Below are 12,076 nucleotides of genomic sequence, written 5' to 3'. Positions count from 1 at the left end.
GGCATTTCTATCATATGTCATGACGGTCGTAAGTCAAGGCACCCATGTGACCTGATTTTACTGTTTTTGCAGCAGCCACTAAGAGAACAAGTCATTAAATGAACGCAGTAATCATTAAGCAAATCATTCTATTTCTATGGGCATTTTTTGCTGAAAGCAGGAAAGTTGTAATTCATGGTCATGTGACCACAGAATGCTGCAACTAATCACAAAGGTGAGCTGGTTGCCAATCACCTGAAATGCAGTCATGTGACTGCGGGGATGTATATGCAGCATTGGAATTGGCTCATAAATAACTTTTGGGAGGCCCATTGCAATTTCAGATGGTTTCAAAGTGACTGGCGTTTAAGTAAGAACAATCTAACAAAAGAAAGGATGGTTCTCTTCTATACAATTTAAATGTCAATACTGATTCTTGATAACTGCTTGAACAAGTCCCTGCGGTTTTTCAGAAGCAGTTCGCCATTGCCTCCTTCATAAGGCTGAAAAAGAGTGATTGGCTCATGGTCACTCAGCTGGCGTTGTACCTAAAACAGGAGTACAACTCATGATTTCCTGGTTTCTAGCCTGGTTACTACACCAGATTGGCTTTCTGGTCTCAGTGGAGTAACTTGAACTTTAGTGGCAATATAGATGGGGGGGCAGATTAATGGTTGCAGAACAAGTTAATAAAAAGAGTTATTTGCTTTTGCCTTTATTGCTTTGCAGGCTGGTCTCTTGGTAATAATGGCTCAGTTGGGATGCTTTGTACCTGCTGAATCTTGCAGGCTTACTCCTGTTGATAGAGTGTTCACTAGACTAGGAGCTTCAGATAGAATTATGTCAGGTGGGTTCCACATGTTTTTGTAAATGCTAAAAGACTAATTGCCTTCTCAACACAATATGTAATGATCAAATTGAAGGATTTCTTTCTAGATTACCTCCAAGTTCAGTCTGAGTTAAAAATTCTCATATCAAACCTAGAAAGTACGAATCATTTCCAAAACCTCTGTTGATCACTGGAAAATAACTGTTTAAGTACACAGCATGTTTCAGTTGTCTGGCAGTTGAAAGTATATTGTTTTAAGGTACCGTTTTCTGGTTGAACATTCAGAGCATTCCTATTAGATTGATAAAATATAAGCATCACAGTGAAGAGAAGAATGATAAACCAGCAAAGTTGAATGTTGCCTTAAACCAAGGCTTGAAACACTTTCCTAATATAGTATTCTCCACCTATGTTGGAGGGCAATTCTTCTCATTTTGCGTTGTTTGTAGATCTTTCACTATGGGGCTGCTCTAGCCAACCATGGAAATAAATCAAGCTGAAATAGTGTTTTGTGATTTGTTGGTATTACAGTAAGCAGAAGTTGTACCGTGTTCCCTCAAAAATAAGACCTATCCTGAAAATAAGCCCTAGCTTGACTTTTACATGTACACCTAATATAAGCCCTACCCCCAAAATAAGCCCTAGTTAAGACCCTGCCCACTCCGTCCCACCGTCTAGTTGTACGAGGTGGGGTGAGACGCGTAAAAATCAAACTAGGACGGGTGGGGGAGTGGAGCAGCCCCACGTGCCCTGCACCCGTTTTCCTCAGGACCCCTGCAGCCAGGCCTTCCATACCCTGATACCTGCCTCGTCTCATAACAGCAGCAATCCCGTACAGCAGTAGCCTGCATGGCCACTGGCCCACTTCCTCTGTTTGCCGGCAGCTACTCGCGGCAGGAAGCCACATAGCACAGTGCGCTGGTGCTGGCGCCTGCTGTAGGAGGCCATGTGACACGTCACACTGGTGCTGTCGCTTGCGGCAGGAGGCCTCATGGCATATTGCACCGGTGCCATTGCTCATGGCAGGAAGCTGAGTGTCACATCACGCCGGTACTACCACTTGCACGTGCCACAGCACAACACATGTACCCTGCCGTGAGCAGCAGGACCGGCGCAATGCGTCACGTGGCCTCCAACTATGAGTGGCCGTAGAAGTTGGGCGGTGGCGCAACAGGTGTCGGGTCATGGGAAGATGGGCTGCAGTGGTCCTGAGGTAAGTGGGTAAGACATCCCCCCAAAATAAGACCTAGTGCCTCTTTTGGAGGCAAACTATAAGACCGGGTCTTATTTTGGGGAAAACATGGTAGTTGTGTATTAGACAGTATGTGCAACCAATAATGTGTGTTATGGGGGAATGTTTACATTTGTTGCATGTTATATTCCTGCCTTAGGCTACATTTTGTTAATATCTTAATATGTTTTCCATTAGGAGAGAGTACGTTCTTTGTTGAGCTTAGTGAGACTTCGAGTATACTGCAACATGCAACAGAGCATTCCCTTGTTCTTATGGATGAGCTAGGTATGTATGCTGATTGATTAAGAGTGTCATAATTGGATTTTAATGCTTCCAGAAATCCGCTAGTTCAAAATCAGATTTGTGTTGCCCATATATTTGCTGACTTCAGTGTGGTTTGGAAAGGCAAAATAATGTGTAATGTGATATGCATTTTCTTTAAATGAAAGTCTCTGCTACTACCTGGGCAATAGTCATGCAAACTTCTAATAATACTTTGCAGGATATACCAAAGACCCAGAGTCCACTTTAAATTAGACAAAAAATGTTTGCAATGCTTAATGGTGGGTTTTTCTTGCCCAGCCATATCTAAAACACAGACCTATTTTTTCAAATATGTATAGTATATAGCTATGGGAAAGTAAAATGTTACTAATACTATAGAGTAAATTAATTCATCAGAATTGAGATGTTTTGCAAGGATAATGAATGAGAAAATTAACAGACAAGTAAAACCATAAACAATTGCTAAATCATAAAAAAAAGACCTTCAAACAAACCAAAGGCAAGTTATTAGAACAATGTGACTGCCCAGTTTTTGCTTAAACATTTTAATGAAGGCCTTGCTTGCTTATTCTGCCTTATATAAAAACAGACACCCCCTTGACAGGATTTGCCACTAAGAGACAAACTCCTGTCCAGCCAAAATGGTGAGAATCCCACCAAGCTAACAGCACTATCTGGGACAGAGTGTTTTAACCAAGTTTTTGTTGCAATGATGACATAGCAGTTTCTCACCATTTTTGGCTCTAAGGAGCAAGCATTAGCAAACAAAATAGATGGTAGTGACACTTGATGTGGTTTAGCTTTTAGCCTACAGTACTTGTTACTCCTCCATGTTACCACCTTTCTTCTTTTGATCACACCGCTGCCTCTTCTGAATGTCAGCACTGGAGGGAGACTTCCCTCCTGCAAAGGTACACACACACACACACACCGTTGCCACTCCCCAAAATGCTGAGCCCAACGTTGACTCCATCTCCAGGCACTTTCAAAAATTGTAGCCAACAACTCACCCTCATATTGTTGCTGACTCTTTCCACCAAAGTAATCTGAAGCAACAGATTACAGAACAATTTTATCTATAGTCCCTCTTGCTAAATATCTCCATATCGAATATGGACTGATGGTCATATAAAAGTTTAGCATTACAATTCGTCTTTCTTGTCTCAGTTCTTAAAAAGTCACTCAACCCAATGGCTCATTCATCTTCAAAACCCCAACACTTTTGAGAGCTGAAGCCGCTGCAGCCAAGCAAGGCACCGCCGTTTTGAAAAACCTTTAGAATCTTTGGTTTGTATCTTTGTTTTTCATGACTGACTTTTATTATAGTTGTTTTAGAACAACAGTTCTTTAGCTAGTTTTGGCTTCATATGCATCAGGTTCTTCTTAAGAACCTAAGTTGACATAATGTATTGGTATAGTACAGGGATGTCAAACTGGGGCAATGGGGGAAAAGTCGCGATACGTCACAACAGGTTACGTGATGTTGCAAGTTTGACACCCCTGGTATAGTATATGTGCAGATCCAAACAGTATGCCTTTTGCAATTGACAGATGAATATTTTGTCAATGTGCAGATTTTTGAAGTGCCATCCAAGATTTTTGATATGACATACTGTGCCTCTAACCACTACGACCACCACATCCGGTTTATTATTTATTATGGTTGGTTACACAGTCAGCCAGATGCTTAGATTGGATCGACATTTTATCTACTTCTTTAGTCCTTCCCAAGGACTTGGGTTAGGCAGATCTTGTTGCTAATAATATTAAAGGTATTATTGAAGAATAGTCCTTGGTGGCTAACAATCATTTGTTTAGGAACCATTCGACATTAACAGCAGCACTGAAAAAAGTGACTTATGGCTAATTGTTTTTCACATGACCATTTCAGCATCCCCATGTGACAAAAATGTGGATGCTTGCAGCTGGCATGTATTATGATCGCAGTATCCGCAGGTTATGTGATCACTTTTTGCGACCTTCTGACAAAGTTGATGAGGAAGTCAGATTCACATAGTTGTGTTACTAACTCAATGATTCACTGTGGCAAGAAAGGTGGTAAAATGGGGCAAAATTCACTTAACAAATTATCTTCTTAGCAATGGAAATTTTGGACTTGGTTGTGGTCCTAAGTTGAGTATCTATAAAGCTGCCTTTTGTAACTGACTGATGGTGATTTTTGTCAATACTGATGGTGTTCCAATGGAGCTCCAGATATTTTGGAAATGCACCCAAAGCACCTATTACTATTGGTACCATCTTTGTTTTCCCCCAGTTTCTACTTCTATTTGCAGGTCTTTATATAAAATATGTTATATTTTGTGATTTTTTTTTCCCAATGCTTTCTCTCCTGTTCTATTGTTTCCAGGAATTGCAATGTTCACTATTCAGATTTCTTTTTGTTTTTCTTATCAACAATTGTTAAATCTGGAGTGTTATATGGCATGTGCCTGTCAGTTTGAATTATAAAGTCCCAGAGCACCTTAGCTTCTTCATTTTCTATCACTTTGTCTATTTTATGGTCCTAGCAGTTCTTGTTTGCAGGCAAATGGTATTTCTTGCAGATATTCAGATATGCAGATAATGGGCCCTATCCAACAAAATGAGCTTTAATGTGGAGAAAAGCAAAGTTTTACATTTAGGTAGGAAAAATCAAAGGTATAAGTACAGATTAGGTGAGAACTGGCTCAAAAACAGCAACTCTGAGAGGGACCTTGGAGTCCTAGTGAACGATCATTGACTATGAGCCAGCAGTGTGCAGCAGCAGCCAAAAAAGCTAATACAATCTTGCGTTGTATAAATAGAGGCATAGAATCAAGATCACGAAAAGTATTAGTGCCGCTTTATAAGACCCTAGTAAGACCACACCTGGAATACTGCAACGAATTTTGGTCACCATGCTACAAAAAAGATGTTGAGACCTTGGAAAAAGTTCAGAGAAGAGCAACTAAGATGATCCAAGGCCTGGAGACTAAAACATATAAAGAACGGCTTCAGGACTTGAGTTTGGCTAGTCCACAGGTCGGCAACCTGCGGCTCCGGAGCTGCGTCTCTGCAGGAAGCAGGAAGGGCAGGAGAGAGCTAGCTAGCCCAGCCATGCTGACTCAGGAATTCTGGGAGTTGAAGTCCATGAGTCATAAAAGAGCCGAGGTTGCCTACAGCTTGAAGCCAGCTTGCCAGGTGAGCAGCAGATAGGAGAGAGGGAGAGAGGGGGGGAGAGAAAGAGAGAGAAAGAAAGAGTGGGGGAAGAGGACTGGCAAACCAAGGGCAGATAGATAGAGAGGGAGAGAGAGAGAGAGAGACCCTTTTGACATCTAAAATGAAGATAACACTGCATATATCCTTTTTTACCTGTGTGTGTGTGTGTGTGTGTGTGTGTATGTATGTGTGTGTGTGTATATATATATATATATATGTATATGTATACGTATATGTATATATGTATATGTATGTATGTATATATAATGGGTTTTGCGGCTCCCGGTGTTTTGTTTTCGGTGGGAAACGGGTCCAAGTGGCTCTTTGAGTGTTTTGGGTTGCCTACCCCTGGGCTAGTCTAAAGAAAAGAAGAAATAGAGGTGACATGATAGCAGTATTCCAGTATTTGAGTGGCTGCCACAAAGAAAAGGGAAGCACCCTAGGGCAGGACAAGAAACAATGGTTGGAAACTGATCAAAGAGAGAAGCAACTGATCAAAGAGAGAAAGATCTTAACAGCAATGACAATTAACCAATGGAACAGCTTGCCTTCTATTCTCCTGGTATTGCCACATAAATTATCCACACTTTCTTCTTTCCAACCAGTTAAATAAATCATGTTTATGTTGTGCCAAGACTTTATCAGTTTGTATATTGGAAATCGCACAATATTTTAACCTCATTCTCTACTACTTTTTCAATTATATGCCACCATTTTTTTGTTATTGCACATAATTTTTACAGATGTTCCAGTGAATCTTTTTGGTGACTGTGTTATGTCATTGTTTATAATCAGTTTGGGTGGTCATTTCTTCTTTGAATCATTTGATTTTTCAATTCTGGCCTTGATTGCATTAGTTTGAATATTTATTTATTTATTAATCAAATGTGTGTAGATACCCATCTCATGGAAAACAACTCCAGGCAGCTATATAAATTTAATAAATAAATGTATTCAAACTAATGCAATCAAGATTGCTCTTGAGCAGCCAAAATCAACCCTTCAATTTCTTCTTTTAATGTTCCTGTTGTAAGTCATTGTCAGGTTTTATTGTTTTTCACATTCACCCCCTTGATCCTTTGTAGAAATTGACTGTAATTTTCCTTACCAGCATTATGGGTTTTTTAATTAATTATTTCAATATTTATGTTTTGCTTCCTGCACATTGAGTGAGATCGTTTTTAACTTGCATCAATGCTTGTTCTTGGCTGTGTTTTTTATAATTAGCCAATGTATGCTTTTCTTCTTCAACAGTTGGTTTGACTTGAAGTAAACTTCAGCCTCCATTTCTATAACATATATAATCAATACAGGGCTATAATATATAGTTAATATTGACCCAAACTGTCCAGTTCAGCTGGTATCCAGTTAATAATTCCAGCAGTGTATTCAATTTTGTGTTTATCAGTTTTCTTGGTCTTTGGATGTATTTACCAATTGTATTTTTAATTTGCCCATGATTGATATTATCCAACTGTAAAACGGTCAGGTACTTACAGGCTTCACCTGATGGCTCTTGATGGTTTGGCCATTTGGCATTTCAATTCTATATTACTGTTCATGATTTCATTGCTCTGCTTGGATTCACCTAGACCAGGGGTAGGCAACCTTGGCTCTTTTATGACTCGTGGACCTCAACTCCCAGAATTCCTCAGCCAGTTGAAGTCCACAAGTCATAAAAGAGCCAAGGTTGCCTACTCCTGACCTAGACCAGGGGTTTAGGGGTTGTGCTTAATCATTGGATCAGCTGGAGCAACATTATCCAATCAGAGCCAGACTGAATCGTAGCTTACAATTTCTCTAGGCCAAATTCCATAGTTATATCTGTACTAAAAATTCTTGCAGTACTTGTAAATGACTGAATTTCAACTTCTGATTTTCTATAAAGCTTCAGATATTCCATATGAAATAGATGTGAGGTTTCATTATCGTTTTTTTGCTTTTGATAGCCAAGATTTGTTTTCTTCAAAATCAATGAAAGTGGAATCATAGCAATGAAAATAACAAAGGTGATGAGTCCCCTTGATATTTCCTCTCCTAATATAGACAAAGCCCATATTTTGATTTCCAACCATCAGTTCTGTTTTCTACTGCTGTATTAATTTTCCTATAAACTAATGTTTTATTGATACCTCTCGTTTCCAAACGTTTCATGATTCCTCTGAATCAAACATCTTTTTATAATCAATCCAGGTTTTATTCAACTCTTGCAATTCTCTAGAACCATTTTATAAATCAATTTGATCTTTTGTACCTCTACTTTTCTTTTAATTTCCTTATTTTCCTTATCTCCTTTCTGTTTTATTTGAAGGAAGTTATTTTCTTCCTGATAACTTTGAATGTTATCTATTATGCTATGAGTAATGTAAATATTGTAGACAAGCATGTTATCAGCCTACAGTTTCCTGGTATTACCCCTTTCATTGGGTCTTTTTGAATCAAATAGGTTTTGCCAGTTGCTGATGTCCCCTAGGATGGGAAATAATAAAAAAAGGGAGGGCTTCAACAGATACTATTACAAGTTTTCTAGCTTCAGAAGACAGGAAAGCAAGATGTTTATTTATTCAGACCTATGCAGTTCATTTACTATTTTCCTGTTACCTATGACTTTGTAAGGAATAAGTATTTTTTCTTTTCTTTTTCTCCATATTAACATCCTGTTAGCAAAAGGGAATGTTAAACATTATTATGAATTTTCTGTGTCACTTCTCCATATGCAATTAATGTTTAATTTGGGGATAAGACCAAGCAAAAGCACATTTTTACATATAAAGAAACAGCTATAATTGTATAATTTCTTCCATGATAGAGATAGAAACTTCAATCTTTGTGAGAAATGTATTCTGTTGTAGTGTGCATCATGCTAATTGTTTGCATTTCCTATAAAATTGAAGTTTGTTCTTTCATTAGCTATGCTGTACTGAAATGCAGTACTTTGCTTTTTTAAATTGCCTGTTACATTTTTAGCAATGCAGATTTGTACACGCAGTGGTAGATGTTTGGTTTGGCTTCAAATGGAAATTGATAAGGGAAGATTCTTAAATCCAAACTGCAGGATACAGGGAGACCTTGACTTACAACCAGTCGCTTAACAAACAGTTGAGTTAAGACAGACTCAAAAATAGCTATTTACGATCTGTCCTGAAAGTTACAATTGGTGCACCATTTGGATAAGCTGGATTCAAACTTAATCACCATGACTTGCTTAATTATTGTAGTGACTCACTTAATGACCATGGGTTATAAAATCGAATTCAGTCATGTGATGACTTGACTTACGACTGCAATGACTTATCAAAATTCTAGGCTCAATTGTAGTTATAAGTCAAGTCCTGTAGTTATTTGTTGCAATAGGTTTGCTACAATTTTGTCTCAATTTTCCAGGGAGAGGAACAGCGACTTTTGATGGAACTGCTATTGCTAGTGCGGTTGTCAAAGAACTTTCAGAGAATATTAAGTGTCGTACAATGTTTTCAACGCATTATCATTCTTTAGTAGAAGATTATTCTCACAGTCTCTCTGTACAATTGGGACACATGGTATGTAATATTCTGTGCTTGTAATGGTAGTTTTAGCATTTTTATTAAACCTATGAAATGTTTAAGAACGTTCTTTGTTAAAACAGATTACTACTAAATGAAAACCATCCTTGTTTCCAAGAATAATTAAGAAGAACTAAAATTAGAAAATATGTAAAATTGTTTTCCCTTCATTTCCTAAATAGTGGTAAATTTTTGATCTTTATTGTTAGTCAATTTGCACCAGTGGTATTTAAACATTTGTGAATCCTTTTGAATTTTTAATATTTGTGCAGAAATAAGAACTAAAATATGAACTGTTCTCCACACATCCTAAAACTAAATAGAGAACCCAGTTAAACAAATGAGTTAAAAACATATTTATTTATTTATTTATTGAGGGAAGTGATCCAAAGCAACATGTTTCTGTATGGCAAAAGTATGTAAACCTGTAGGATTATCATTTCATTTGAAGGAGAAATTAAGAGCCAGGTGTTTTGATCAGTTTGAGGTGAGTATTGCATGTGCTGTGTTATTTAAAGAACAGAAATCTGGGTGAATCAAAATCAGATCTTCACAACACAGCTAGGTGGAAGTGTATCATGATTCAAACAAGGGACATTCCTAAGTACCTCCAAAAAAACAGCTGTTGATGCTCACCAGGCTGGAAAAGTTTATCAAACTATTTTTAAAGAGTTTGGACACCACCAGTCCACTCTTAAGCAGATCATGTATAAATAGAGGCAGTTCAACATCATTATCCACCCAAGAGAAGTCAACCAACCAAGAACACACCAAAAATAAGCCTTCAAGCCCAGGTAACCTACAGAACTAAAAGCTTCTCTTGCTTCAGCAAATATCCGTATTCATGACATTATGATCACAAGAACACTGGACAATGCTGTGCATTGCAAGGAGAAGGCCACTACTCCAAATAGAGCATTGTTGCCCATTTACTGTTTGTGAAAGATTCCATGGATAAACCACTATTGGAAAAATGGGCTGTGAATGGGTGAAACCAAAATGTGACTTGAATAAAAAGTGGTTTGTTGAAAGGCAAAATGGAGAACCTTATCCCATCTATAGAACAATATCACAGTCTGGGCCTGCTTTGCTGCCTGTGGCCCAGGATGGTTTCTCATCATTTAGGAAATTGTAATTTTTGAATTGTACCAGCAAATTCTGCAGGAAAAAAAACAAGGTTTCTGAACTCAAGAGAATATGTCATTGTCGTGTGTCTGATTAACGGAACACTACAAAGAACTTTCAGGCATTTTTCTAGCCTAAAAAGCCTTTATTAGTATTACAGAGATGTCAGCACGGCATGGTGGAAATGCTAAGATCTGAATTTCCCTTCCTTTGCACATAACATTCCAGGCATTTCCCCTCCCCTATTTTGGGGTCATGATTCACATCTTCCAATTAACTTGGAGGGCAAAGATTCACTTCCGTTTCTCAGTGCTTTCCTTATATTCTCCTCCCCTTTCACTGTCAACTGATTTAACTCTAAAAATACCAGGCAGTTCTGTATGTATTGTCAAAGCAAGAATATTCAATATTAGCAGTGTTGACAGTCATGCAGTAAGGCAGTGACCTAAACCACAAGTTGTAGAAAGAAGCAGAAGAAAAAGTTTTGGGATGGCCAAGTTAGCATCTTCACGTTAACCCTATAGAAAAGCTGTGGAAGGACCTAAAACAGAAGACTCCCACTAATCTCCCTCAGTTGAAGCTATTCTATAAGGAGGATTGTGCTAAAATTCCTCCAAGCTGATGTGCAAGACTAATCAGAATTGTTTCATTATATTTGTTGCTTCCCAAAGCAGGAACACATTACTGAAAGCAAAGGTTCACATATTTTTGCACACAAATATATAAATATGGAGATTCTCAGTCATCTAGAAGATCATGGTTGTGCCAAAGGTGCTTTTTCAAAAGGTAACTAGACTTTGTTTCTTCACTTCTGAAGATGCTTCTTGGATGAGAAGCGAAACACCTTAAAGGAAAAACAAAGTCCAGTTGCCTTTTGAAAAAGCACCTTTTGAGACACAAATATGTAGTTTTGGATCATTTTCCTCAATAAATAAATGAACAATGTTTTGACATTTATTTAATTAAACAAGACATTTAGACATTTACGCAGAAATATTGAAAATTCAAAATCCACAAACTTTTAAGCACCACTGTGAAATATGTACTTATTTAAAAGGATGCAAAATACATTGTTTGAAACTATTAAGCGACAAGATATATTCCAATGTTGAAATGATCCCATATCTAGCTTGAAAAACTTCTAGAAACAAAATGACTTTTCAGAGTGATTGGTTTCTCTTTTTCTCCTTTTCTTTCATTCTTGAAATATGTATGGTTTGTCTTTGTGGGTTGTACTAATCATTTATATTTATCAGGAGAAATGAAATGTCTATGTTGAGGGTCATTAGAGAATTAAATGTTTCTATGTAGGGCAGTATTTTCAAACCTTGGCAATTGTTAGATGTGTGGATTTCAATTCCTAAAACTCCCCAGCCATTATGATTGTCAGCCATTCCTTCTAGTTTTGATTGCTTAAATTCTGCACATTTGGAATTTATTTATTTTTAAATATTGGGTTGCCTATCTTGAGCAACTACATTATTATAACCGAGGTGTTTTTTAAAAAGCCTAAATTGCTAATGTCATATTCTTTCCAGGCTTGTATGGTAGAAAATGAGTGTGAAGATCCTAGTCAAGAAACCATCACATTCCTTTATAAATTTGTTAATGGGGCTTGCCCTAAAAGTTACGGATTTAATGCTGCAAGGCTTGCTGACATTCCAGAAGAAGTGATTCAGAAAGGCCACAAAAAGGCAAAAGAGTTTGAAAAAGCTGTTCTTTCAATGAAAGTATTTAGGTAAGTTCATCACTTTTCAATTATTCAACAAACTTTTTTATAGAAAAGTAGTCACAAATATTCATTAAAGTACCTGTGCAATTCAAGGGAAGGTTTAAAACAAATGGGGGTGAGAGGTGTTGACAGGGAATGTGAGGGGAGGTAAC

The 12,076-nt window shown here is 37.7% G+C and overlaps 1 protein-coding gene across 3 annotated transcripts in view; it reads left to right on the top strand.

Moving 5' to 3' along the window:
• Window positions 1-12,076, top strand: part of MSH6 (mutS homolog 6) — a 34,330-nt gene that overhangs the window by 21,849 nt on the left and 405 nt on the right. For all 3 annotated transcript variants that reach the window (XM_039340281.1, XM_039340280.1, XM_039340282.1), the window contains 4 exons: window positions 709-826; window positions 2,238-2,327; window positions 8,910-9,064; window positions 11,731-11,930. In XM_039340281.1, the coding sequence (XP_039196215.1) occupies window positions 709-826; window positions 2,238-2,327; window positions 8,910-9,064; window positions 11,731-11,930 (563 nt within the window). The remainder of the gene's footprint in view (window positions 1-708; window positions 827-2,237; window positions 2,328-8,909; window positions 9,065-11,730; window positions 11,931-12,076) is intronic.

Source organism: Crotalus tigris, unplaced genomic scaffold, assembly GCF_016545835.1.
Source record: "Crotalus tigris isolate CLP2741 ecotype Arizona unplaced genomic scaffold, ASM1654583v1 scf7180000017743.441908, whole genome shotgun sequence".
Lineage (NCBI taxonomy): Eukaryota > Metazoa > Chordata > Lepidosauria > Squamata > Viperidae > Crotalus > Crotalus tigris.
This window is presented reverse-complemented; position numbering and strand designations above follow the sequence as displayed.